Source organism: Cannabis sativa, chromosome 2 (genome assembly GCF_029168945.1).
Source record: "Cannabis sativa cultivar Pink pepper isolate KNU-18-1 chromosome 2, ASM2916894v1, whole genome shotgun sequence".
Classification (NCBI taxonomy): Eukaryota; Viridiplantae; Streptophyta; class Magnoliopsida; order Rosales; family Cannabaceae; genus Cannabis; species Cannabis sativa.
Window position 1 is genome coordinate 27,958,453 of NC_083602.1, and position 25,471 is coordinate 27,983,923.

A 25,471-nucleotide genomic window follows, 5' to 3' on the forward strand; every position below is an offset into this window, starting at 1 on the left:
AATAAGTCTGACGTCCTCCTCTATTCTGGTTTCCTCGAAACCTTTTTCCTTGCCCTGAACTTCCCGAAGATGGAAAAGTTCTTTTCCTCTGTTCAAGGGTAGAACCCCCACTCTCTTTTTCAGGACCCGACATAGGGAGAGTAGTAATCCCACCAACACCAGAAGACTCTCGGGTTTCTTGTAAAAATTTAACTGCCCCTTCTGCTCGAAGAGCCTTATCAACCATTTCTGCATAAGTCGTTGTATCACTCGTTGTAATAACCAGGTCATGTCTGATTTTGGCATTCAGCCCAGCCAAATACTTTTCTTTCTTACTGAAGTCTGTTGGTACAATTCCGGAGGCTAACTTAGCCAAGCGATCAAACTTGGTGGTATACTCGGTTACTGTCATACCCTCACCTTGTACCAACTCAACAAATTCCTTCCGCTTTGCACTGCGGACCGCCTCATTGTAATATTTGGCGTTGAACAATTCCCGGAACTCTTCCCAGGTCATTCTGGTCACATCCCTGGTGAGGGATACCATTTCCCACCAAATCAGGGCATCCTCCTGAAATTGGAACGTGGCACATGCCACCCTATCATTTCCAGCTACTCCCATAAAATTCAGTATTCTTTCGATAACAGTCAACCACTGCTCAGCCTTAAGAACATCAGGGCCTCCCAGAAATACTGGAGGCGCTTGCTTTCTGAACCTCTCATATAAAGGCTCCATGCGGTTACCAGCAACATGTTGCTCAGCTGGCACCGCAGGGGCTGCAGGAACCGCAACAGGCGGTTGCAGGGGAGGCTCAACAGGGGCATCCCGTTGCCTGAGTCGTCGGATCTCTTCTTCTTGTTGCTCAATTCTAGTTTGCATCTCAGCAAACCTTTGTTCCCAATCAACAGGGGCCTGAGGTGGATTCTCCTGTCCACCTCTCGGGACTCGACCGCGCCCACGGGGGTTTTGGGGATTTCTACCACCCCGACCACCTCCGGTCTCAACCAGTTCACCCTGCCTTCTAACGTTTCGCTGGTCGTCCATTATTTAGGACTTAGCCTGCGAACCCACAAGGCACGTAGGTCAGACAGTGGTCAAAATACTTTCAGGACCGCAATTAAAATTTAAAACATCTTATTTAATCATATATACAACACTACATATCTTAAAATAGTTTGCAAAAGAAATAAAGCTTACGGAACCGTGAGTTGAACTCGACACTGGCCTTGATTGTACATATCTTGACGGTCTTCAGTGGACAACCCAGTGGCTCTGATACCAAACTGTAACGCCCGTATTTCATAATAATAAACTCGGAAATTAATTTTAATAATTTATATATTAATAACCATATGGATCGGGATCCCGAGTATCAAAATTTAGGTTAAAAGTACTTTACTATTACATATATATTTTTTTTAAAAGTTTTGCGGACATGCATCCTCAAAATACAGACTCAAAATAATAAAAGACCGAAACCCTCCGGGTTGCACTGCCGCGATATGTACAATCATGCCGAGTTCTGTCTCACTGTTCCTCCAGCTTTGCTTTTCCTTTACCTACACAAGGTAGCAAACTGATGAGTCAACAGACTCAGTAAGATATGCAAGAAATATAAAAGTAGCACGCTGCCAGCTTTATGATCAAGCTGCCCTGAGCTTAACAACGAAGCTCACCAAATGATTAAGAACGTTCTTAAGGGTAGTATGACTACTATACCAAATGCACTAAAGTACCAACTCTGTACTTGTGTTGGTAGAGCCCTAACTGTACTCCCGGGAATTACTAAGTGTTGTACCACGAACACGACGTACCCTGGGTACTCGTATTGGTAACACCGTAATCACATTAACATTCAAAACAAGCATATACATTCATATATATATTCTTACGCTATCTTACCTCGTTCCGTGCTCAAGTGTGCCGGTCAGCCTGAGTGGAAGTGCAGCTCGACGTTTAACAGGGCCCTAAACCATAATGTTCAAAAACCGATGAGAGACTCGCTAAAACACTTATCGGGGATTTAAAATAGAAACTAAGCTTAACCCTATCGATAAATAGGATGCCAATACCCTAAATTACTTAAAACAGGAAAAACTAGGGCTCGGGAAAAAAGCCCCAACCGGCAGGCCGGTTCCCAACCGGAAGTCCGGTTCTTGGGACCAACCGGTCGACCGGTTGCAACAGGGTCCCAGGAACCGGAATTCCGGTTCTGAGCTGGGAACCCAAAAAAATCTTCCCCTTAATTCAAATCAACCCCAAACTTCACAATAACTTCCAGAACACCTGTAAACATCATAATAGATCAATCCCAATCAAAAAAACTCAGCAATACACACAGATTTTCAATTCACCATTAGAGAGCTAAGTTTGAGTTCACAAACTCTAACTTTGCTCAAACTTCATATTAACCTTCAATTTCAATTCAAATAAGCTTAAACAACCTAAAATCATTCCCAGAATACCAAGTTATACCATTTCAATCCACACAGCCACCTAGAACCTAAATTCACAAGTAAAACCTAACCTATACCTACTAAAATAAAGAAAAGGATAGCAAAGAATCTTTACCTTAAGTTGAATCTTCTTTTTTCAGGTTACAAACTCTAAATTCCAGCAGCAAACACTCCTTCTTGCTGGTTCTTTGGGGTGCACGACAAAGAGAGAAAGGGAATGATACTTTCTCCTAAGGTTTCCTTCTTCAATGAGTAAAGCCAACCCTTTTCTTTTCTTTTAAATTAATAACTTATACTCAGCCAATAAATTAACTAGGAAAAGACAAAAGAAGTCTTGTAAAAAGACCTTCTTGCCCCTTCCACTAATAAAAACAATTAAAACATCACAAGGGTAGAATGGTCATTTACTAAATCCCGGAAATACCAATACCGCTAAAGCTTAACAAAAATACCCCGAATAAATTCTAAATTATATAAAATGCGACTCTCGCTTTCCACAGCTTCCGAACACAATCACAGAAATTGAGAATTTGCATAAATAGCATAATAAATATATATGCATTCAAATAAATTCCCATAATCATAATATTATTAATAATAATAAAATCTTACCACCTATTTTAGTTGTTTTCCTACTTGACTTTTTAATAAACTAAGGATCATTGATATTAGTTGTTTTCCTACTTGACTTTATAAGCTTACCACCTATTTTACTCTCATTTAGGAACTTAATTTAATGCTAGTAGATGATAATAGTACCGTTAAGGAAAAAAGTCTTTATTAATTTAGTCTTTCTCCCTGTCGTCCTCTATTCATGAATCGTCATGGGATCGGTCCTTGTGGTGCTTCAATTTAATCTATAAATTATAAGTGTCGATTTTTGAGCTTAATAATTGTTAAAAAAATTAAACTTAGGTATATATTTATAACCATTAGTTAAATTTACTATTTATACCGTAAATTATAAAAAAAAAAAAAAATTATTAATCACTCATAAGTAATTGGGCATGGCCCACTTGTGGTAATAGCAATGTTGTATCATAATTCTCTTTATGGAGATGTGTATAGATACATCTTTGCATGCTTTTCGCTTTTCACTAAGCTAATTAAGCCTTACAACTTGGACCAAATAATAATTTGTTATTATTCAAAAGATTATGCTGTTATTACATCATCTCCCTACCTTTAGAAAAACGTACGCGATATTTTTACTTTTTTAAAAAAACATACTATTATTATGAAAAATGTGAATGTTTATACGTATTTATGTCTATGCTTTTTCTTTTAGAATTTGATTCGTGGCAAAATATTCATGATCCATATATATCTGAAGGAAATTATTAAACTAGTGTGCCTTTGTTTTTGTTCACTCAGCTTGTACAATATGTTTGTGTGGATATCCTTAATAATATACTTTCCAAGAAATTAAACTAAAAGTTATTCTAATTTATAGAAGAAAAGTTATCCTGGTTCACGTTTGATTAATAGCGTGTTCCCTGTTTTTATTTGCTTTTCTTTTAATAATTATATCATATTAATAGTATTTTCTTTAAGGGAATAATTTAGTGTTAACTAATCATCAATATATATATATAAAGGAAAGCATCAACAAGTTTATGTGGCATTCTATATGAGTTTTCTCTCCTATTCTTAATTTTGTCAAATTTTGTCATTTGTTTAATTTTTTTAATTATTTTTTAAGCTAAAAATCTATATATAATACATCCACATTAACAACACATCTATTATCTATTATTATTACTAATTACTAATAATGAATGATGGAGTAACTTATAACTATATCTAACTACTAATCTATTATAAATATCAATATATACAAAAAAATATTGCATTATAAATTGGTAGTATTTTTTCTTTAAAATATATTCTTCCAACAATTAAAATAATTTTAGGTGATATACAACATCTTTTACAAACTAAATATTTTTTGTCATATTTAATCTAAAAAAATTTACTCATATATATATGCATGTTGAAAAAATACACACGGAACAAAAATTAAAAAAAAAATCAAAAGAAATAGGCGATATTATATATATATATATATATATTTTAATCTATTTTTACTCTTTTTTTTTAGTGTTTCATGTTTTATTTTTTCTTTTTTTAAAAAAAAAATACCTATACCAATATATGCATTAATATAAATTATTTTACAAATCAATATATCTATATTTATCTATCTATATACTTATATAAATGAGATGAGAATACTAAGGAGATGATGTAGCATCTTCTATATGAGTTTTGCTTATTGTTATTTGTTTTCTCAAATTTTAAGATTTTATTTGATTTTTAATTAGTATTTTTATTTAATAAAACTTTTCATTTTTTCATCCCTACTCTCTATTTAATTAATAACATTTATGTATGAATAATTAATGAAAAGATAAAAGAAGAAGAAGCATCATAATATTACATTGGTGGTTTGAAAAGACCACTCATTATTAAAAAATAATTCAGTAATAAATAAAAAACTGATAACATTCCTTTTGTTAATTAGATGACCTATGGTTCAAAAAAAAAAAAAAAGTTAGATGACCTATGAAATTCTAACCTTAACATACGGTAAATGTAATAACTATTTGTAGTATTGTGTATTTATTTCACACTTATTGTCTTATATAATAATAGCATTTTTTTCAACATCTTTATACAATGTACTCATGTCTATATAAATATATAATATTGAAACAAGTATATATATATATATTTATATTCTCTATATTACATATTTGCGGCAAGAGGCAATCAGTCTTTTTGTGTGTATGTTTTGTTGTAATGAATTTATATATAGCTTTATAATCTTTATTCTTAGCAATTGTTTTTTTTTCTTTTATTGTGTGTTCTATATTTTGTGACAGGAAGGGAGTACTCCAACGGAGCGGTATTGCGAACTCTGACAATATACATGGATCATTATCCTTTCAAAGATTTTATGCTTGAAGAAACTATGAAAGATTTTCAAAGAATTTTTCAAGTTAGGTAGCTCATAATATGACTAAGTTTAGACCAGATTCTCATGGTGCTGGTAGTCTTCATTATGTATATGTATGATTTTCTTTAAATCAAATCTATGATATTTTAATTATATCTACACATATCTTTAAAATTATAGTCATTTCGCTTTCATATAAATCATTGTACCATTATTTCTAACTCTACCTAAGCCATTTGAGTTGTAAGTGGTGTTAATTTGTTGGATAATATGAAATTTATAATGACATAATGAACTTATTTCAATAAATAAAAAATTCTATAAGCTATATAATTAATTAGAATTTGGGTAGTCTCTTAGGTTGTTTATTATTTATATTGTTCAATCTTTTCTCAAATTTTCATATAAGGTTTTTTAATTATGATTTTTTTAGTAAAATATAACACTACTACATTTTTTTTATTTAATCTTCTAATTTGTAACATAAATTTAAATAAGAACAATCTTATTGGATAGATTTTTTTATTGATTATTCTGTTAAGCAAAAATCAAGTGTTTTTGCTTACTAAATAATAAATTTATATAATAATTAATAGAAAATAAGTTTACTATGAAGAGCCTTAAACAAATGAATAAATGTTGTGGCATGTAAAAAATAATTAATGGTTAATAAATAAAATTTGAATGATTCAAATATTTATTTTTGCCATATTGATTGTGAATGTGCTTAAAAAAAATCATCCGTATATAGATATTTGTATATATTTATAATTAATGTTCAATTTCTATGAAAATATTAATTGCCTAGCATTTTTGAATTTATATGTGTTTATCATCTATTTTTTCACTATATATATTTATATAAATATCTATATGTTTGATTGTTCTATAAATAAATTAATAGAAAATTACAAAAAAAAAAAAGGAAACAGATACTTGATTTATAATCATGGGGTATTTTGGAAGTTCTAGCTAAATGCTAACCCACAAAACTTGAAGAACAATTTAGTTAATCAACTAGCAAAACTGTAAGACAAATTAACATTTTATTATAGAAATAATTAGTCTTATTGATCATGACTTCCTTTTCATTGTTATAATTTACAAGTTTTACATCCACATAATCTGTTAAAAAAAAATTAATCCTCTTATCTACCTACATTCACAATATTTGTGAAAAAGACATTCCAATGACCTACAAAACAAAATGAAATTTTTTTACAAGTAGCAATCAAATTGTTTTTAGTTTTTTTTTTGGCTGAAAAAATAAATCTAAATAGTATTTTAAATAAATACTATGGTTTTTCTTTTGAAAAAAGTTATTTCATTGGATTTCTTTTTTAAAATAAAAATATAGTATAAGGTATAATTGATTACCCTAAACTGTTTTCCTCATATTTTTTGTTTTAGCTTCTTCCAAAATATTATTTTTCATAAAAAGGCCATATTTTTATAAAGGCTAATAAGTAATTTCCCCTCCCCCCTTCCCGAACTTTGACATATACCAAATCATACTTCCTGAACTTTTTTGGCCGTTAAAAATTCTCCCTTAACTATTGAGATTGTTAAATTTAAGAACTTTTGTCTAATTTCATTTAATTTTACTGTTTCAGTGATTGTCTATGTACTAAAACATGCTCCTCAGACTTTGATATCTACCAAATTATGCCCTTCCAATTTTGATATGTACTAAATCATGCCCCCTGAACTTTCATCCATGTTAGAATTTTTTTACTAAAATTAGACAAAAGTCCTTAAATTTAACAATCTTAATAGTTCAAGGAGAATTTTTAACAGCCAAAAAAGTTCAGGGGGCATAATTTTGTACATGTCAAAGTTCGAGGGGAAAATTGCTAATTAGCCTTCTATAAATTTTGGTAAAAAAAAATCATAAAAATAAAAATTTTCTCAATAAAAAGATTACAAATGTTGGGTAATACCGCGCGAAGCGCGGATTAATTCCCTAGTGTTATATATATGTATTTTAATAAAGTATATCTTCTAATATATCCGAAACTCCATTGTCTTTCTACTAAATTTTTCATTTTCGTTTTTATCAAAAAAAAAATTCATTTCACGTATAAAAATTGTAGTACTATTTTTTCCACCCTTTTGCTTTCAATAACTAACAAATTTCGCTCTATATGAATGGAAGTTTGTGTTAATTTGCATGCATGCTGTAAAGCCCGCTTAGTTAATTTGGAAATTATCAGTTGGTTATGATTAATTAAGAAATTATTTATAGCTATTTAAATAATTTATTACTGTTATTTATGAAATTCAGAAATGCATGGTTATGTTATTCAGTAGTTGCATATTTTGCATTTCCGGTGCCCGGTATTTTGGAGCTCGGCGTTTGGCTCAGTAGAAATCACAACTTAGTATGTTAGTAGTTTGGGGACGGGTTTTAGACATTGGAAATGTCGGGAATGGCCGGGAATTTAGAATGTCCCAAAAATACCCCTTTAGTATGATTTATGTGGTTTTATGGTGGAGGGGCAAAATGGTCTTTTTGCCCCATTAGTGTTTTGTCTAATGTGATTTATTAAATGGATTAAATGGTTATTTTATTTTAATTTGTTGGCTGAAATAAAATATGATTTATGGCTTATATTCCTTTTTTCCACAAAATTCAACACTTAATCAAAATTAAAAGAAATTTTCAAAACACTCAAAGCTCTCTCTCTCTCTCTCTCTTTTCGGCCAAGGCTTGGCTGTGCAAGGGCTGGGTTTTGCTTGGTTAATTCAAGTGGTTTAGCAAGATCAAAGTGAATTTTATTGAGGTATTTCTTGGCTTTAGTTTCTTACTTTGTTTTCTTGAAATTTATGATGAAAATGGTTGTTGCATGCTTAAATCTTTGATGTTGTTGCTGCTGGAATATTGTTGTTGTTTCTGAGATTTAAGTATGTTGTTTTGTGATTAATTAGGTTGTTAGTAATGAGTGTTAAATTGCTTTGCTCAAAATTGGAAGTTTTAGCTCAAAATATGATTTTCAAAGAGTATTGATTGAATCTGTTGCTGGGTTATTGTTGAGGTTTTTGTTTGATTTCAGAAGCTATTTCAAGCATATTTGAGTAGAATTAACTAGGTTTGAATGCATGTTTGTGGGATTTGCTCAAGTTTGAGTTTAGAACTCAAAGCTTGAGCTTTAATGGTGAATTTTGTTTCTGTGGTTCCTGGGTTAGTTTGTTGCCTTAGATTTGTTCTTTGGGGTATTTAGAGCAGGTCTGGAAGGTTTGGAACCATTTGGGTTTGATTTGGTCGAGTTAGGAATTTTTGAAAAATTCCTGCGAGGAACCGGAATTCCGGTTGTGCAACCGGAATTCCGGATGGGTGTCCTGTAATTCCCAGAACCGGAATTCCGGTTGGGCAACCGGTCTACCGGTTGGGGAATTTTTCCGAACCCGTGTTTTCCTCGTTTTTATGTTTTTAGGGGTATTGCCATGCTTTTTATCGATAGGGAAACTTTTAGTTCCTAATTTTAGTCCCCGGGAAGTGATTTAGCGTGTCACTTATAGCGTTGTGATTTTTATGGTTTAGGAGCCAGTAATCCGCCACTCAGCTTCAGTTCCAGTCAGGTTGACCGGCACACCTGAAATCGGAATCCAGGTAAGATTAGTATAACAGTATGCATATGTAGATTACATGTTTAGCGTGCATGTAGGAAGCCTGCTAGATTACATTAGTTATGTATATAGGCTTCGAACCATCCAACCCTGTCACGTCGGTACGGTACCGGAGTATGACCAGCAGGCGGAGTATGACCGGTTCGACCGATCAGGCTGACATTTGGTTGGTGGTTCAGTGCTATTGACCTATCCCGTCGGTACAGGCTGGAGTATGACCAGCAGCCGGAGTATGACCGGTTCGACCGATCAGGAGGATATTTGTCAATAGTACCGTCCCTGTGAACGTTCAGAACTCAGTACCATGTTGGACATGGCAGTAGTGGCTCAGTACCATGTTGGACATGGCAGTAGCGGGACTCAGTATCGTGTTGGACACGGCAGTTAGAATTATGTATGATATTATTATGCTTTTCTTACTGAGTCTGTCGACTCACAGTTTATGTTCATGTGTAGGTAAAGGCAAGGCTTTAGCTGATGGACCGTGAGCGAGCTTATGAGATTGTACATGTCGGGGCGGTTAGGCCTGGAGCGTACGATCCTCGGGACAGCAAGGCTAAATTTTGTAACTGGTCGTTAGACGACTTTTAATTTTATGTAATAGTTAAACAGTTAAAACTTTTGTAAATGATTTTATAAATCGGGATCCCGAGTCTTTTGTAATATGGTTTATAAGTTTAATTAAAAAGCAAAATTTTAATTAATCACGTTTTTCCATAAACCTCGTTGATTAGCAACGAGCTGCACAGTACGTTTAAAAATCACGTAATACGCCTAAGATAGTTAGGGTGTTACAATTTGGTATCGTAGCCGCTGTGTTGTCTTCCGAAGATCGTCACGACATGTACAATCATCATCAGCAGTTAGCTCGGTTCACGGTTCAGTAAGCCTTTATTGCTTTAGTAGTTCATTTTATTCAGTTATAAAAAAAAAAAGAAAAAGAAAAGAAAAGCCTGTTAGGAAGCATGTTAGTAGCCTGATAGTAGAATAGGCGCATGTTTCGTTTTTAATTTCCAAATTAAGCGGCATTAGTAAGCTCGCCTTGAATACGACCTGATATGGCAACTCTTGGTTTCGCAGGCGGTTCTAACTAGATGGACGCCAGGCGGACTACCAGGAGTCAGGGCAACTCCGTAGGGTCGAATCAAGGACAGGGAGCTCAGTTTCCCCCACCTGCTAGGGGCCGAGGCAGAGGTCCCCGAGGCAGGGCTCGTGGTCGGGGTGATGAGAACCCACCACATGCTGCCCAGGCTCCCCCAGCCGATCAGGGAGGCCCGAATTGGGAATTGCGGTTTGCGGAGATGCAAGCCCGGATCGAAGAGCAAGACCTCGAGATTCAGAGGTTGAGACAGCAGGGTGCTCCTGCAGTTCCAGTGCCCGTAGTTCCAGTGGCACCTGCCCCTGCTGCCCAGGCCGAGATAGTGGTGGCGGCCCATAGATTGGAACCATTGTATGAGCGGCTCCGAAAGCAAGCACCTCCGGTATTCCTGGGAGGTCCGGACGTGATGAAAGCCGAACAGTGGCTGACGGTGATCACCAAGATACTGAATTTCATGGGGGTCACCGGTAACGACAGAGTGGTGTGCGCCACGTTTCAGTTCCAGGAGGACGCATTGGTATGGTGGGACATGGTGTCTCAGATCCATGACGTCACCACCATGACCTGGGAAAGGTTCCAGGAACTCTTTAATGCGAAATACTACAATGAGGCGGTCAGCAGCGCCAAGAGGAAAGAGTTCGTTCACCTGACCCAGCGGGAGAACATGAGCGTCACTGAGTATACTACTCAGTTTGATCGGTTGGCGAGGTTAGCCTCGGGAATTGTGCCGACCGACTTCAGCAAGAAGGAGAAGTACTTGGACGGGTTGAGTCCCAAGATCAGGCATGACCTGATGATCACCACAGACGACAGCACCACCTATGCTCAGATGGTGGAGAAGGCACTGCGAGCTGAGGGCGCAGTGGGGTGCATGTCAGAATCAGCGAGTACTCCGGTTAGTGGCGGGGCTCCTACCCCTCCTGCATCAGGCTATAGCAGGGGGAGTAGTGGTTCGGCTATTGATCAGAGGAAGAGGGCACCCACTGCTTCCGGTGGCTCGAGTCAGAACAAGAGGTTCCGGGGGAACCAGAACAGAGGGAGTCGTCCTGGTGGTACTGAGACCCGATTCTCCTATCCCGAGTGCCCTAGCTGCAAGAGGCACCATCAGGGTGAGTGCAAAGGTCAGGGATGCTTTCATTGTGGCATGCCCGGACACTTCAAGAGGGAATGTCCCCAGCTCCGACCAGAGGCACCGAGAGCTCCAGCGATACCCACTCCAGCCAGGGTATTCGCTATCACGCAGGCTGATGCAGATGCCAGCCCATCAGTAGTCACAGGTCAGCTTTCTATTAACAACTCGCTATATTCAGTGCTGTTTGATTCTGGGGCTACACATTCTTATGTGGCGGCCAGGGTCTTTAGTAAGTTGGGTAGACCCTTTGATAGATATGAATCAGGGTTTGGAACCCTGTTACCTGGCGGAGAATTGGTTATCTCCAATAGGTGGATTAGGTCTATGCCGATCAGGATAGATGATAGAGAGTTAAGCGCTGATCTGATAGAGATGAGCTTAGTCGAATTTTATATTATTTTAGGAATGGATTTCCTATCTAAATATTCGGCGAGCATTGACTGTAAAAGGAAGATGGTGGTCTTCCAACCAGAAAGTGAAGAACCGTTTGTAATTGTGGGTTCAGTTCAGGGATCTCGGATCCCGGTTATCTCGGCTATGTCAGCGAGAGAATTATTGCACGGCGGGTGCTTAGGGTTTCTGGCCGTGGTGGTGGACACCACTCGGCCAGACACCATTCGGCCAGAGGATATCAGAGTGGTTCGGGAATTTTTGGACGTTTTTCCCGAAGAACTTCCAGGGTTACCACCTCAGCGGGAGATTGACTTCGTGATTGACTTGGCACCAGGGGTGGATCTGGTTTCCAAAGCCCCGTATAGGATGGCTCCAGCTGAACTTAAGGAATTAAAGATTCAGCTCCAAGGGTTGCTTGACATAGGGTTCATTCGGCCCAGTGTGTCACCCTGGGGAGCCCCGGTTTTGTTTGTCAAGAAGAAGGATGGATCTATGAGGATGTGCATCGACTACAGAGAGTTGAACAAGCTGACGGTGAAGAATAAATATCCATTACCTAGGATCGATGACTTGTTCGATCAGCTTCAGGGGAAGACAGTCTTTTCTAAGATTGATCTCCGTTCGGGTTATCATCAGTTGAGAATCCGAGAGGAGGACATTCCGAAGACGGCTTTCCGCACTAGGTATGGACATTACGAGTTTCTGGTTATGTCATTCGGACTAACCAATGCTCCTGCAGCATTCATGGACCTGATGAATAGAGTATTCAAGGATTTCCTCGATATCTGTGTGATTGTGTTTATCGACGACATCCTCGTGTACTCTCAATCAGAAGAAGAGCATGAGTTACATCTTCAGATGGTACTGCAACGGCTTCGAGAACATAGACTTTATGCCAAGTTCAAGAAATGTGAGTTCTGGTTGTCTCAGGTGTCCTTCCTGGGGCACATTGTGAGTAAAGATGGGATCAAGGTGGATCCCGGGAAGATTGAATCCGTCAGGGATTGGCCGAGACCGAAGACAGTGACAGAGATCAGAAGCTTCTTGGGATTAGCTGGGTACTACCGTAGGTTCGTGGAGGGGTTCTCCAAAATTTCAATGCCCCTAACCGAGCTTACAAAGAAGAATCAGCGATTTATCTGGTCAGATAAATGCGAAGCTAGTTTTCAGGAGCTGAAACAGAGGTTGATTACTGCTCCGATACTAGCTTTGCCTTCGGACAAGGAGAAGTTCGTAGTTTACTGTGACGCATCCAAGCAGGGTTTGGGGTGTGTGTTGATGCAAGCCGATCGGGTTATCGCTTATGCCTCCCGTCAGTTAAAGGATTATGAACAGCGATACCCGACTCATGATTTAGAATTGGCCGCAGTGGTTTTTGCACTGAAGATTTGGCGGCATTACCTTTACGGGGAGAAGTGTGAGATCTATACCGACCATAAAAGTCTCAAGTATTTCTTTACTCAGAAAGATTTGAACATGAGACAAAGGCGTTGGTTGGAATTAGTGAAGGATTACGATTGTGAGATCCTCTATCATCCCGGAAAAGCCAATGTAGTGGCCGATGCCCTGAGCGTAAAGTGGTCCCGGCAAGTAGCTAGCATGGTTCAGATCTCACCCCAGCTAGCTGAGGATATGGTTAGATCCAGCATTGAGTTTGTGGTAGATCAGCTTCACAACTTGACGCTGCAATCTGATCTATTAGAAAGAATAAAAGTCGCTCAGATGACAGATCCGGAGTTAGTGAAAATCCGAGATGAGGTGTTGGCTGGTCAAGCCAAGGACTTTTCAGTGTCAGATAGTGGTATGCTTTTGTATAAAGCCAGGGTTTGTGTTCCGAGCAATGCGGAACTTAGAAATGAGATCTTTGAGGAGGCTCATTCTACCCCGTATTCGCTGCATCCCGGCACCACCAAGATGTACCAAGATTTGAAACCGTACTTCTGGTGGAACGGTATGAAGAAGAATTTGGTAGAATTCGTATCGAGATGGCTCACTTGTCAGCAGATTAAGGCTGAACATCAGAGACCGGCAGGGTTGTTGCAGCCTCTAACCCTACCAGAATGGAAATGGGAGGATATTACGATGGATTTTGTGGTCGGGTTACCTAGGACCACGGGTTTGTATGATTCCATCTCGGTAGTGGTGGATCGATTTACGAAATCTGCTCATTTTCTGCCGGTCAGAACAACATTTTCAGTGGATCAGTTGGCAGAACTGTACGTCAGAGAGATAGTGAGACTTCACGGGGTACCGAAGTCTATAGTTTCGGACAGGGATCCGAAATTCACCTCCAAATTTTGGCAAAGTTTGCAACGGGCAATGGGTACAAAGCTAAAATTCAGTACAGCGTTCCATCCTCAGACAGATGGTCAGTCCGAAAGGACAATTCAGATATTGGAGGATATGTTGAGAGCCTGTGTTATGGACTTTGAAGGCTCATGGAGTAAATATCTACCGTTGATAGAATTTTCATACAACAACAGTTATCAGAGTACAATAAGGATGGCTCCCTATGAACTGTTGTACGGTAGGAAATGTAGATCCCCTATCCACTGGGATGAGACAGGGGAGAGGAAATACCTAGGTCCTGAGTCAGTTCAGCGGACCAATGAGGCGATAGAGAAGATAAAGGCTAGAATGCTTGCCTCACAGAGCAGACAGAAGAGTTACGCAGATCCGAAACGCAGAGATGTTGAGTTCCAAGTAGGGGAACATGTGTTTTTACGAGTATCTCCGATGAAGGGGATTAAACGTTTCGGGAAAAGAGGCAAGTTATGCCCTAGATTTACAGGACCTTTCGAGATTCTCGAGAAGATAGGTCAAGTGGCATATCGGTTAGCATTGCCTCCAACCTTATCAGCAGTGCACAACGTATTCCATGTCTCAATGTTGAGAAAATACGTTTCAGACCCCTCTCATATACTCAGTTATGAGAGTCTTCAGCTTCAGCCAGACATGTCATATGAGGAACAACCAGTGCAGATCCTGGATAGAAAGGATAAAGTCCTTCGGAATAAGACCATAGCATTGGTCAAGGTTCTCTGGAGAAACAGTAAGGTGGAAGAAGCCACCTGGGAGCTAGAGTCAGATATGAGAGCTCAATATCCAGAGTTATTCAGGTTAGATTTCGGGGACGAAATCCTTTTAAGGGGGGAATAGTTGTAAAGCCCGCTTAGTTAATTTGGAAATTATCAGTTGGTTATGATTAATTAAGAAATTATTTATAGCTATTTAAATAATTTATTACTGTTATTTATGGAATTCAGAAATGCATGGTTATGTTATTCAGTAGTTGCATATTTTGCATTTCCGGTGCCCGGTATTTTGGAGCTCGGCGTTTGGCTCAGTAGAAATCACAACTTAGTATGTTAGTAGTTTGGGGACGGGTTTTAGACATTGGAAATGTCGGGAATGGCCGGGAATTTAGAATGTCCCAAAAATACCCCTTTAGTATGATTTATGTGGTTTTATGGTGGAGGGGCAAAATGGTCTTTTTGCCCCATTAGTGTTTTGTCTAATGTGATTTATTAAATGGATTAAATGGTTATTTTATTTTAATTTGTTGGCTGAAATAAAATATGATTTATGGCTTATATTCCTTTTTTCCACAAAATTCAACACTTAATCAAAATTAAAAGAAATTTTCAAAACACTCAAAGCTCTCTCTCTCTCTCTCTCTTTTCGGCCAAGGCTTGGCTGTGCAAGGGCTGGGTTTTGCTTGGTTAATTCAAGTGGTTTAGCAAGATCAAAGTGAATTTTCATTGAGGTATTTCTTGGGTTTAGTTTCTTACTTTGTTTTCTTGAAATTTATGATGAAAATGGTTGTTGTATGCTTAAATCTTTGATGTTGTTGCTGCTGGAATATTGTTGTTGTTTCTGAGATTTAAGTATGTTGTTTTGTGATTAATTAGGTTGTTAGTAATGAGTGTTAAATTGCTTTGCTCAAAATTGGAAGTTTTAGCTCAAAATATGATTTTCAAAGAGTATTGATTGAATCTGTTGCTGGGTTATTGTTGAGGTTTTTGTTTGATTTCTGAAGCTATTTCAAGCATATTTGAGTAGAATTAACTAGGTTTGAATGCATGTTTGTGGGATTTGCTCAAGTTTGAGTTTAGAACTCAAAGCTTGAGCTTTAATGGTGAATTTTGTTTCTGTGGTTCCTGGGTTAGTTTGTTGCCTTAGATTTGTTCTTTGGGGTATTTAGAGCAGGTCTGGAAGGTTTGGAACCATTTGGGTTTGATTTGGTCGAGTTAGGAATTTTTGAAAAATTCCTGCGAGGAACCAGAATTCCGGTTGTGCAACCGGAATTTCGGATGGGTGTCCTGTAATTCCCAGAACCGGAATTCCGGTTGGGCAACCGGTCTACCGGTTGGGGAATTTTTCCGAACCCGTGTTTTCCTCGTTTTTATGTTTTTAGGGGTATTGCCATGCTTTTTATCGATAGGGAAACTTTTAGTTCCTAGTTTTAGTCCCCGGGAAGTGATTTAGCGTGTCACTTATAGCGTTGTGATTTTTATGGTTTAGGAGCCGATGTCCGCCGCTCGGCTTCGGTTCCTCGGAGTTGGACTAAGACACCGAAATCGGAATCCGGGTAAGATTAGTATAACAAGATGCATATGTAGATTACATGTTTAGCGTGCATGTAGGAAGCCTGCTAGATTACATTAGTTATGTATATAGGCTTCGAACCATCCAACCCCGTCACGTCGGTACAGTGGAGTATGACCAAGCGGCGGAGTATGACCGGCTCGACCGATCAGCCGACATTTGGTTGGTGGTTCGGTTATTGACCTATCCCGTCGGTACAGCCGGAGTATGACCAGCAGCCGGAGTATGACCGGTTCGACCGATCAGGAGGATATTTGTCAATAGTACTGTCCCTGTGAACGTTCAGAACTCGGTACCATGTTGGACATGGCGGTAGTGGCTCGGTACCATGTTGGACATGGCGATGGCGGGACTCGCATCGTGTTGGACACGGCAGTTAGAATTATGTATGATATTATTATGCTTTTCTTACTGAGTCTGTCGACTCACAGTTTATGTTCATGTGTAGGTAAAGGCAAGGCTTTAGCTGATGGACCGTGAGCGAGCTTATGAGATTGTACATGTCGGGGCGGTTAGGCCTGGAGCGTACGATCCTCGGGACGAAAGAAGGCTGAATTTTGTAACTGGTCGTTAGACGACTTTTAATTTTATGTAATAGTTAAACAGTTAAAACTTTTGTAAATGATTTTATAAATCGGGATCCCGAGTCTTTTGTAATATGGTTTATAAGTTTAATTAAAAAGCAAAATTTTAATTAATCACGTTTTTCCATAAACCTCGTTGATTAGCAACGAGCTGCACAGTACGTTTAAAAATCACGTAATACGCCTAAGATAGTTAGGGTGTTACACTTGCTCTCTTTTGAAATATCTGATCAATTTCAATTATTTTTAATTTATCACAGCTAATTACTATTATTCAGTCTTCATTTATCGGGATGATTCACCCTAAGAAATTAAAATAAATTTGCTGTCTCAAAATTGGTGTGCCCTCTCTGTCTCCACTAATTGTTTCAGGATACATCATTTATACCTATTTTACATATATTAATTTAGTTTAGAGTGTGTTAACGAATTTATTATATGTTAAATAGGTATAGATGTTGTGTACTAAAATAATTGGCAGGAGAGGGAGGGCACACCAATTTAAAGACAACAAATTTTCTTTCCTAAAAAATATATACATGGAAGATTTTGTCAAGTTAGTTAATTATTGATAACAATTACATAGCAATTAAATGTGGGGTGAATTTTGAATATTAATTACAATACTAACGATTATAAAAGTAAAATTGTGCTTATGCTCTCTTTCGAGAAGAGCCTTTCTTAAGTTTGCTTCACACGCATCGTTCTATCATGGATGATTTGCTTGAGAAAACTTTTAATCTTACGATTCTTGAGGAGGATGGTTGGGAAGTAAATGTCGCTAGTGATTTTGAGTTGGGAAATTTCTGTGTGATTGAATGTCTTTGGTCTAATAAGTCGATGTGTAAGCGTTTTCTAAAGACTATTTTGAGCAAATTTGGGGACTCAAAGAGAAGGATCGGGATGTTCTGATTACGTTATCGATTGACTTGCTACTGTTCTCATTTTTCTCTTTCAAATCTGATAGAGAATTGAATTAGATTCTCAGATGGATGCCTTGGTATTTGACTAATGGAACGCCCATTCTCCGGCGCATCTCTCGGATGCCTCTAGACTCAAAGTCGGAGCTTCTATGTTTTCATATCACCGGTTGAGTTCTGAATCTTCCCCCTAAATTATCTATTACCCAAAGGAACTTGGATCAGTAGGCTGGGTTTGTGGGTGAAATCATCGAGGTTGAAAAAGTGAAAGTTGCTACAATTGTCTTAAACGATTATATTTTCTTCAAGGTATGGTGTGACATTTCTAAGCTGTTATTTGCTGGTTTACTATTTCCTAGCAAGGGTCTTAAGTGATGGCTTCCCCACCATTATGATTAGTTGCACTACTAAATAAATGGTTTTTTCTGACGTTTTTAAATAGGCGGGTAAAGTATTCTCGTCAGTTTCTATAATTATCGCCTATACAACTGTCGTAAAATGGGCAGAATAGGCAACGATTCGAAATAGTTGCTAATTTGAAATTCTCGATAATTCAAAATTGTCGCCTATAATAGGGTATAGGCGACCGTTTTAAACTATCGCCTATAGTATAGGGCACAATTTTAAATCGTCGCGTATACCCTAATATAGGCGATAATTTTAAATTGTGTCATATAGTACAAGTTACGTTTTTTATTTTAAAAAGTTTTTTTGAGCGACGGTTTTTTTCAGTCGTTACATTGGAAAAATAAGGGAAAATGTAGATTTTCTGCCATTTTCTCTTACATTAATTTTTAAATTTTTTACAAATTTATATAGTCACAATAATTAGCCTAACGCTAATATCATCTAAATATATTTAAAAATCTTTATAAACTATAATTAAACTAACGCTAATATCATCTAAATATATTTAAAAATCTTTATAGTAACAATAATTAAACTAACGCTAATAATCATCTAAATATATTTACAAATCTATATAGTAACAATAAATTGAGATATATACACACTTATTAACAAGGTCCGTTGTCATTCTGCTTTCACTTTCACGTAAAGAATCTACCGATCATGCATAATATTTATCTCGTCATTTGTGTACAAAATGAAGAACATACCATGTAATTAAAAGTATATATTAATTAGTAAAGACAATTATCATATGCTATTTAATAAAAAATAATATTTATTATAGTACTTATTAATTATTTTACTAGTAGTGTCAACACGTGTATTGGATCTTCTACGGTCATAAAAATTTCAATGAATTTCATGACGTAGTATCCACATTGTTTGTTGTCAGGTTGTTCAGGACATATAGGAGTTATCTACTAGATGGGTCTATCAGGTCGTCCTGCCATTTGATTGTATATGGTGAACGATCTACACAAAAGGTAAAGTTAGCATATATAAATTTATAAATTTAAAATACGCTTACATATTGGGATATTAGATATAGAACTTACGGGAAAATGATGAATTTTAAATCATCTGGTACGTCGTCATTGCCTGAATCCAAGTACACCACCATCGGCGTACTTGGTTGGATGAGTATAAGCATCCAGTTAATTATTATCCTGCACGAACAAATATGTGTAAAACTGTTAATACATAATAATAATAAATATTATGAAGAGTTATAAATGCTAAAATGATTCATTTTAAATCTACATACTGATTGTTGTAGGAGCAATAACCCATTTATCTAGATTGGTAATCCTAGTCATACGAGTGACTAGTGCTTGACAACGGTTACTGTCAACCCCTACTTCGGTGGCAATTACAGTCAAATTTAAAAAAATTATATACTCTGTTTAGCCCATTGATGTCTAATAATCTTTCTTTCATGTGCTTGATAAAAAGTCATAATTAATAACCGTCGCTATTAAAAAATATGATCAAGTTTATTATTAAGAGTTGGAAATCATAAATGCACCAAACTCCTATCGATTGGGCTCTAAAGTAATTCATGGTGCACAATTCATGAGTATTGTTTTTAACAAGCCAAATGGAGTCATCTTTGACCCGAAATAGATCATAAGCAACCCGAATTGGATTATGGACGACTTCAACCACCTTTTGACGGAGTTCCATAAGGTAATGATTGAGCTAGTTTGTCATGGTTAGAAATAACAGCCATGGCATGTTGGCTTACTTGACCTCTCAGGGTGTTTTAGAGGCTATGTTTAAGGACCGAGTAAATTTTTCAAAGGCTTATCTGCCTCTCCTCATGGATTGCTTCTAAGGTTTCTTGATGGGTGATTGTGTCTATATATATGGAAAAAAAATAAAGTTAAAAATGTCATTAATCAATAAACACAATATGTTAAGTAAACAAAATAAAACATGTACCAAGTATTTTCCAACACGTGTAAGATAGTCTTTTGGCCATGCTACGTAACTTTTTATCGCTTGACATACTATTATGAATGCATCTTGGGCTATGGGACACGGAAGTAGTGTTTTCTCCACACTGACTTCTTTGATCAATACCCGACGATAATCTTTGTATAGGTATTCATCATTGTGAATCAAGAACTTTCCATCTTTCAAACATTTCTCCTTCACAATGTGCCCCAAAGCAACCTTTGGTACCATCCCACTAGTCTCCAACTGACAGTGCATCCAACACAGTAAGGTCTGCATATCCAAATCAAACAAGCAACAACTCAGGTTGTAAATTGACCGTATTTATAATTTTGTATTAGATTAGTTCATAAAATAACATTAAGATTACCTCTTCTAAATTATTACTAGTAGGTGGAGGTGTTGCTGCTGGAGCAGAAACCTTTTTGAAATGTGATGGTGATAGAGTAGAGACATTGGCAGCTAGTGGAGTAGAGACATTGGTAGGAATCGATTGTTTTTCTATAGGATCAGAGGCAATGTCAGCATGGGCTTGTTCATTCGATGCTCCTCCAATAGAAGAACCAGACGCATGGGATGTGCCTGTAATGCTACTATGCTGAGAACTAACTAGACGAATGAGCTCATCCATTTTCTTCTGTAGCTTTTTGTTGCTTTTCTGAATCTCCTGAATGCCTCTCTCCAAATTTAATGATGGCTGGTTTGACCCATCCGTGTTTTTCCTTTTAGGGCATGGTGTACTAAAATATTTGATCTGGGTAATGCTGATACCCATAGCTCGAACCCGACCACCATGCTCCTCTATCCCTAGTGCCATGGCCAACACGTCCCTCTTACCCTCGACATGCACAACTCCATCTTCCACTTGCTTACGAAAGTTTTCCTAGAAACATAACAAATAGAGTTAGAAATAAATTATGAAACATAACAATATAAATGAAATTATACTTTAAACTTACAATCCATTTAACAGTTTTTGTAGCTAGGCCCTCCACCTCGTCTTTCGTGTTCATGTGAATTCTTTTCTATATTTTAGATCTATCAAATTCGGTAATTTGGTGGCCTCCCTCTTTGCCCATTTTTTCTTAAACCATCCTTACACCACCTCGTCTGATGTGATGGTTGTAAATATTTTTTGCCCTGCTCTGTTGGGCCTTTTTCCTTCCCACCTCAAAGTCTACACTCAATCTCGTAGCCACAAACTCTCTCCATCGTTGCAAATCAATTATGCTTTCATACAGTTTCAGTGGCTTTTTGAGAAGTTGGGGAGCCACATCTTTGACTTTAAAAATACAATCTGTTAGGGTATTTTTTCCAATCCTTCCACCTCTCTTCACCTTTAGAAATGGTTAATTTCTTGTCTTTCTCCAGTATATCAAATGTGGCCTGATAAATTGATAATCATAGTTAAAAGTACTTCGTACAATCAATAGTAAATAACTCGAATAATAAAATTAATTTTAGCTTTATGTCATCCCATAATTAGTTTTTAATGTCCTAACTCACTTTAGGCCATGGTATGTCTCGAAGTGGAACATTAATTCACAGCCATGTTCCGATTCATGTAACTTTTGTCGTCACTCCTTTTCCCCAATTTTATATATAGTTATTGTACTCAATCTTCAAGTTTTTTCCCATGCTATCTATTTTTGTTATGTCGCTCTGTTTGCGTTTTCCGTGAGTATTTTTTTGTGTTGGTTGTTTAGTCACAACACTACATTCTTCTTCCATGGATGGTTGTTCAGGATCAACACTAGATCCTCCTAGCACGGATGGATCATCATCATCATTATAATCTAACCAAGCACTCCACTCATCATCCCCACCTGGTCCCATGATGGATAATCTTATGCAAATTTGAAACCACACATTAGAATATAGAAAAATATGTAAATTGATAGCTAAAAGTAAATATATCAAAAAGACTAATACAAATACGTGTTTGATGACGCATCTATTGAGGGCTTCGTTCACTCATAATCCTTCACCATGATCTCGAGATGATATGATATCATCCCCAACAGTGACATCAATAGGTGGTGGAGTGATTTGATGAATTCGGTCACTAAGTATGAGATCATCGCCATTAGGCTCTTGATTATCACAATCTTTTGGTTGCGTCGTTAATATAACTGATCAGCGTGCATCTAATGGATCGCTCATATATAACACTTGACTGGCTTGGGATGCCATTATAAACGTATTAGACTTGTGTCCAATTCGATTCAAGTCCACTAACTTGAATCCAAATTCATTATCTTTAACCCCATTATCACTCCTAACCCAATCACAAAGGAAAAAAGGGCTCCAAAAGCTACTGTAATCTAATTCCCAAATTTCATGAAATACATCGTAAAAAGACATGTTGCATTCAATAGGATTTTTGCCTTTTTAACTAGATACTTATAAAGTCTTAGCAACTATCATAACACCGTTATTTTGTGTATTTTTTTAGATTTATCACGAGCTTGGGTGAAAAATTGTGTACTATTTATATACTACGATTGGTACTTAAGTACATCACACGAAGGACCTCGTGATATGGAAAATAACGTGTTGGATACATTGCTCAGAGATTCACACATTTTCACATATACCTATCAACATACAAGTTGATTAGTGAGCAAAGGTAAATTAATATATGATCCATAACAAAATAATAGTGTTAATAGTACCTTTTTTTTAACCATGTACTGAAATATCGATAATGTTCATCTTGTACCCATTTTTGATTTCGTGCCTTAGTCAGATTAGTGGTCTTTATCCAAATAAAATATTTCCGTAAAGTATCTGATGGATTTATTTTAGTTTCAATTGAATATAATTATTTTGTTTTAACTATGAAAAGTTAACTTAAACTTACTCAATGTACAGTTGGACCACGTCAGTATTTTACAACACAAGTTGGTGTGCTTCTTCACGATCAACTCGGCTTACACCACAAAGAGAAGCACCCTTACTCCCTCTACTTATTTCACTATCGACTCGAGTAGGGCGAGAGCCAATGGTGGTAACCTCTGACAAGTAGTTTGAGCAGATTTTAATCATCTCTTTAATGATGTATGATTCAACAATACAACCCTCAGGCCTACTTCTATTTTTGACAAAACCTTTCAAGATTTTCATGTATCATTCAAATGGGTACTTCTATCTCAAGTACACAAGTCCACACTACTTCTCCTCTCTCACCAAGTGCATTGTTAGGGGAACCATTATGTTAAAAAAGGAAGGCGAGAAAAATTGTTCCAAATAACACAAAACTTCTACAATTTCTAACTAAATATTCTCTAACTTAGCCACATCAACTACTTTACAACAAAGAGATTTGAAGAATAAACACAACCTCATAATTGCATATCTAACTTTCTTATGCAACATAGAATGGATAATAACTAGTTAAATGTGCTGAATCAATAGATGATGATCGTGAGATTTCAGACCACTCAAAATTAATATGTACCCAATCTGAGACATTTGAAGAGTACCCTTCAGGTACCTTCACCTAGGAGATAGAATCACACAAAGATTGCTTCTCTTGTTTAGTTAAAGCATGACAAGCTGGTGGTAAGAATGTTCATCGACCAACAACTTGTGGGTGTAAATTGGCTCAAATCCCTAACTCTTTCAAATCTAGGAATGTTTGATTCCATCTTTGCTCCACTCAGGATTATTGAACAAGGTATTAACGAAGCTTTCTAACACATTTTTCTCAATGTGCATCACATCCAGATTATGACGTAATATCAAATGCTTCTAGTACTCGAGCTCAAAAAATATTGACTTCTTTTTCCATGGCCCCTGAGGTTTATTTGTAACAACGTCACTTTTCTCACGGTGACCTTTTTTTTTCCTTAGAGTAACTTTTTTGTTTTCCAAGGTCGAATTGAACTTTATTCAACTATTCTAACACTTGTTCCCCTTACAAAGGTGGCGGTGGCAATTCAAATTTTTGCTTACCGTCAAATGCTTTTTTCCAAGTCTAAAACACATGTTCGTTTGGAAAAAACATTCGGTGTCGCATATAACAAATTTTCTTCGAAAGTTTTAAATACATAGATCATGTTTTCTCCTCACCAATAGGATATGTTTTGTACCCTTTCACACTGTATCTAGAAATATTTCCAAATGTTGGAAAATCATTAGTTGTCCACGGTAATATGGCCTTAAGATTGAATTCTTCTTTCCTAAAGGAATCATATGCAAGAACACCCTCATACCACAATTGACTCATATTATCAACTAGAGGGGCTAAGTACACATCAATTTCATTACCAAGCTTTGAATGGCCTGATATCAATAGTGTAGGCATAGTGAACTTCTTGTTCATTACCAACAAAGGTGGCAAGTTATACATCACAACCAAAACTAGCCAACAACCATATTTACTGCTAAGGGTGGTATGTAGATTGATTCCATCTGCTTAAAATAAAATACGGATATTCCTAAGTTCATTGCCAAATTTAGGCCACCTAGCATCAATTGTGTAGACCTCAAAAAGTGATCAACCGACAGCGAGGTTGTATAGATCTGATGCTTTCCACGTGTTCCATAAACAAGAATGAAAAGTAATAAATACATAGATTTTTTATAGAGGTTTGGCCCCCTTGTGATAGTAGGTAATGACTGACTCGCCTTTTAGTTGTATTTATACTGAGGGTTAATACTATCCAAATCAATAAAGATTGGATCTGTTGTATAGCCCCCTTAGGAATATAATGTATGAACCAAGAATGGAAAAACTCAAGTGATAGTGCTTGTATAGGCGTGTGACGAAGAGAGAGAAGTTGTTAAACTTAGGCTTAGAGCTTGGAGGCAAGTACTAGGCTTAACAGAGCTTAGGTTTTTTAGGTTAAAGTTAAGGCCTTTATATAGGAGGCCTAAACCCTAGATTACAACTTGAAACCCTATATATTTATATATTTTATTATTAAATTATAAAAAGACAAAAATGCCATTGAATCTAGATATTATTCAGCTATTTTGTTGGGCTTTTAGGGACCAATTCGCAGCCCAGAGGATGTTGTCCACGTGTAGAAGTGAATAAAGAATCCTGTAGAACCCTTTTTGGCCAGCCAAGCACCTGTAGCGAGCAGGCTGGCCGGCCATGGCATTGTCCAGAGGCTGGCCGGCCAAGGGTGGGCGGCCAACTTATGTGAGGAACATAGTCTTGTGTTCGATGCTCGTTTGAGTGGCGGGGTCTCCGTTTTCTCAAGTACTGACTTTGTCTTCATACCAGTGAGTTGTATTGCCATGTGGCACTAATTCTGTCCATGTAAGCACTACCACGTTAGGAAGACAAAACATGGGATACCAGTTACCACCCAAGTCCCTGTGCAGACGCTTGTA

General features: G+C 37.1%; 1 protein-coding gene across 1 annotated transcript in view; it reads right to left on the reverse strand.

Moving 5' to 3' along the window:
- LOC133034239 (uncharacterized) overlaps window positions 1-24,479 on the reverse strand; it is a 28,063-nt gene extending 3,584 nt beyond the window's left edge. Inside the window, exons 1-9 of the mRNA XM_061109288.1 lie at window positions 24,200-24,479; window positions 23,022-23,235; window positions 22,326-22,403; window positions 21,836-21,971; window positions 20,496-21,008; window positions 20,252-20,398; window positions 19,695-19,834; window positions 19,225-19,335; window positions 42-812 (exon numbers count right to left, since the gene is read on the reverse strand). Coding sequence (XP_060965271.1) covers window positions 42-812; window positions 19,225-19,335; window positions 19,695-19,834; window positions 20,252-20,398; window positions 20,496-21,008; window positions 21,836-21,971; window positions 22,326-22,403; window positions 23,022-23,235; window positions 24,200-24,479 — 2,390 coding nt within the window. The remainder of the gene's footprint in view (window positions 1-41; window positions 813-19,224; window positions 19,336-19,694; window positions 19,835-20,251; window positions 20,399-20,495; window positions 21,009-21,835; window positions 21,972-22,325; window positions 22,404-23,021; window positions 23,236-24,199) is intronic.
- Window positions 24,480-25,471: the final 992 nt, after the last annotated feature.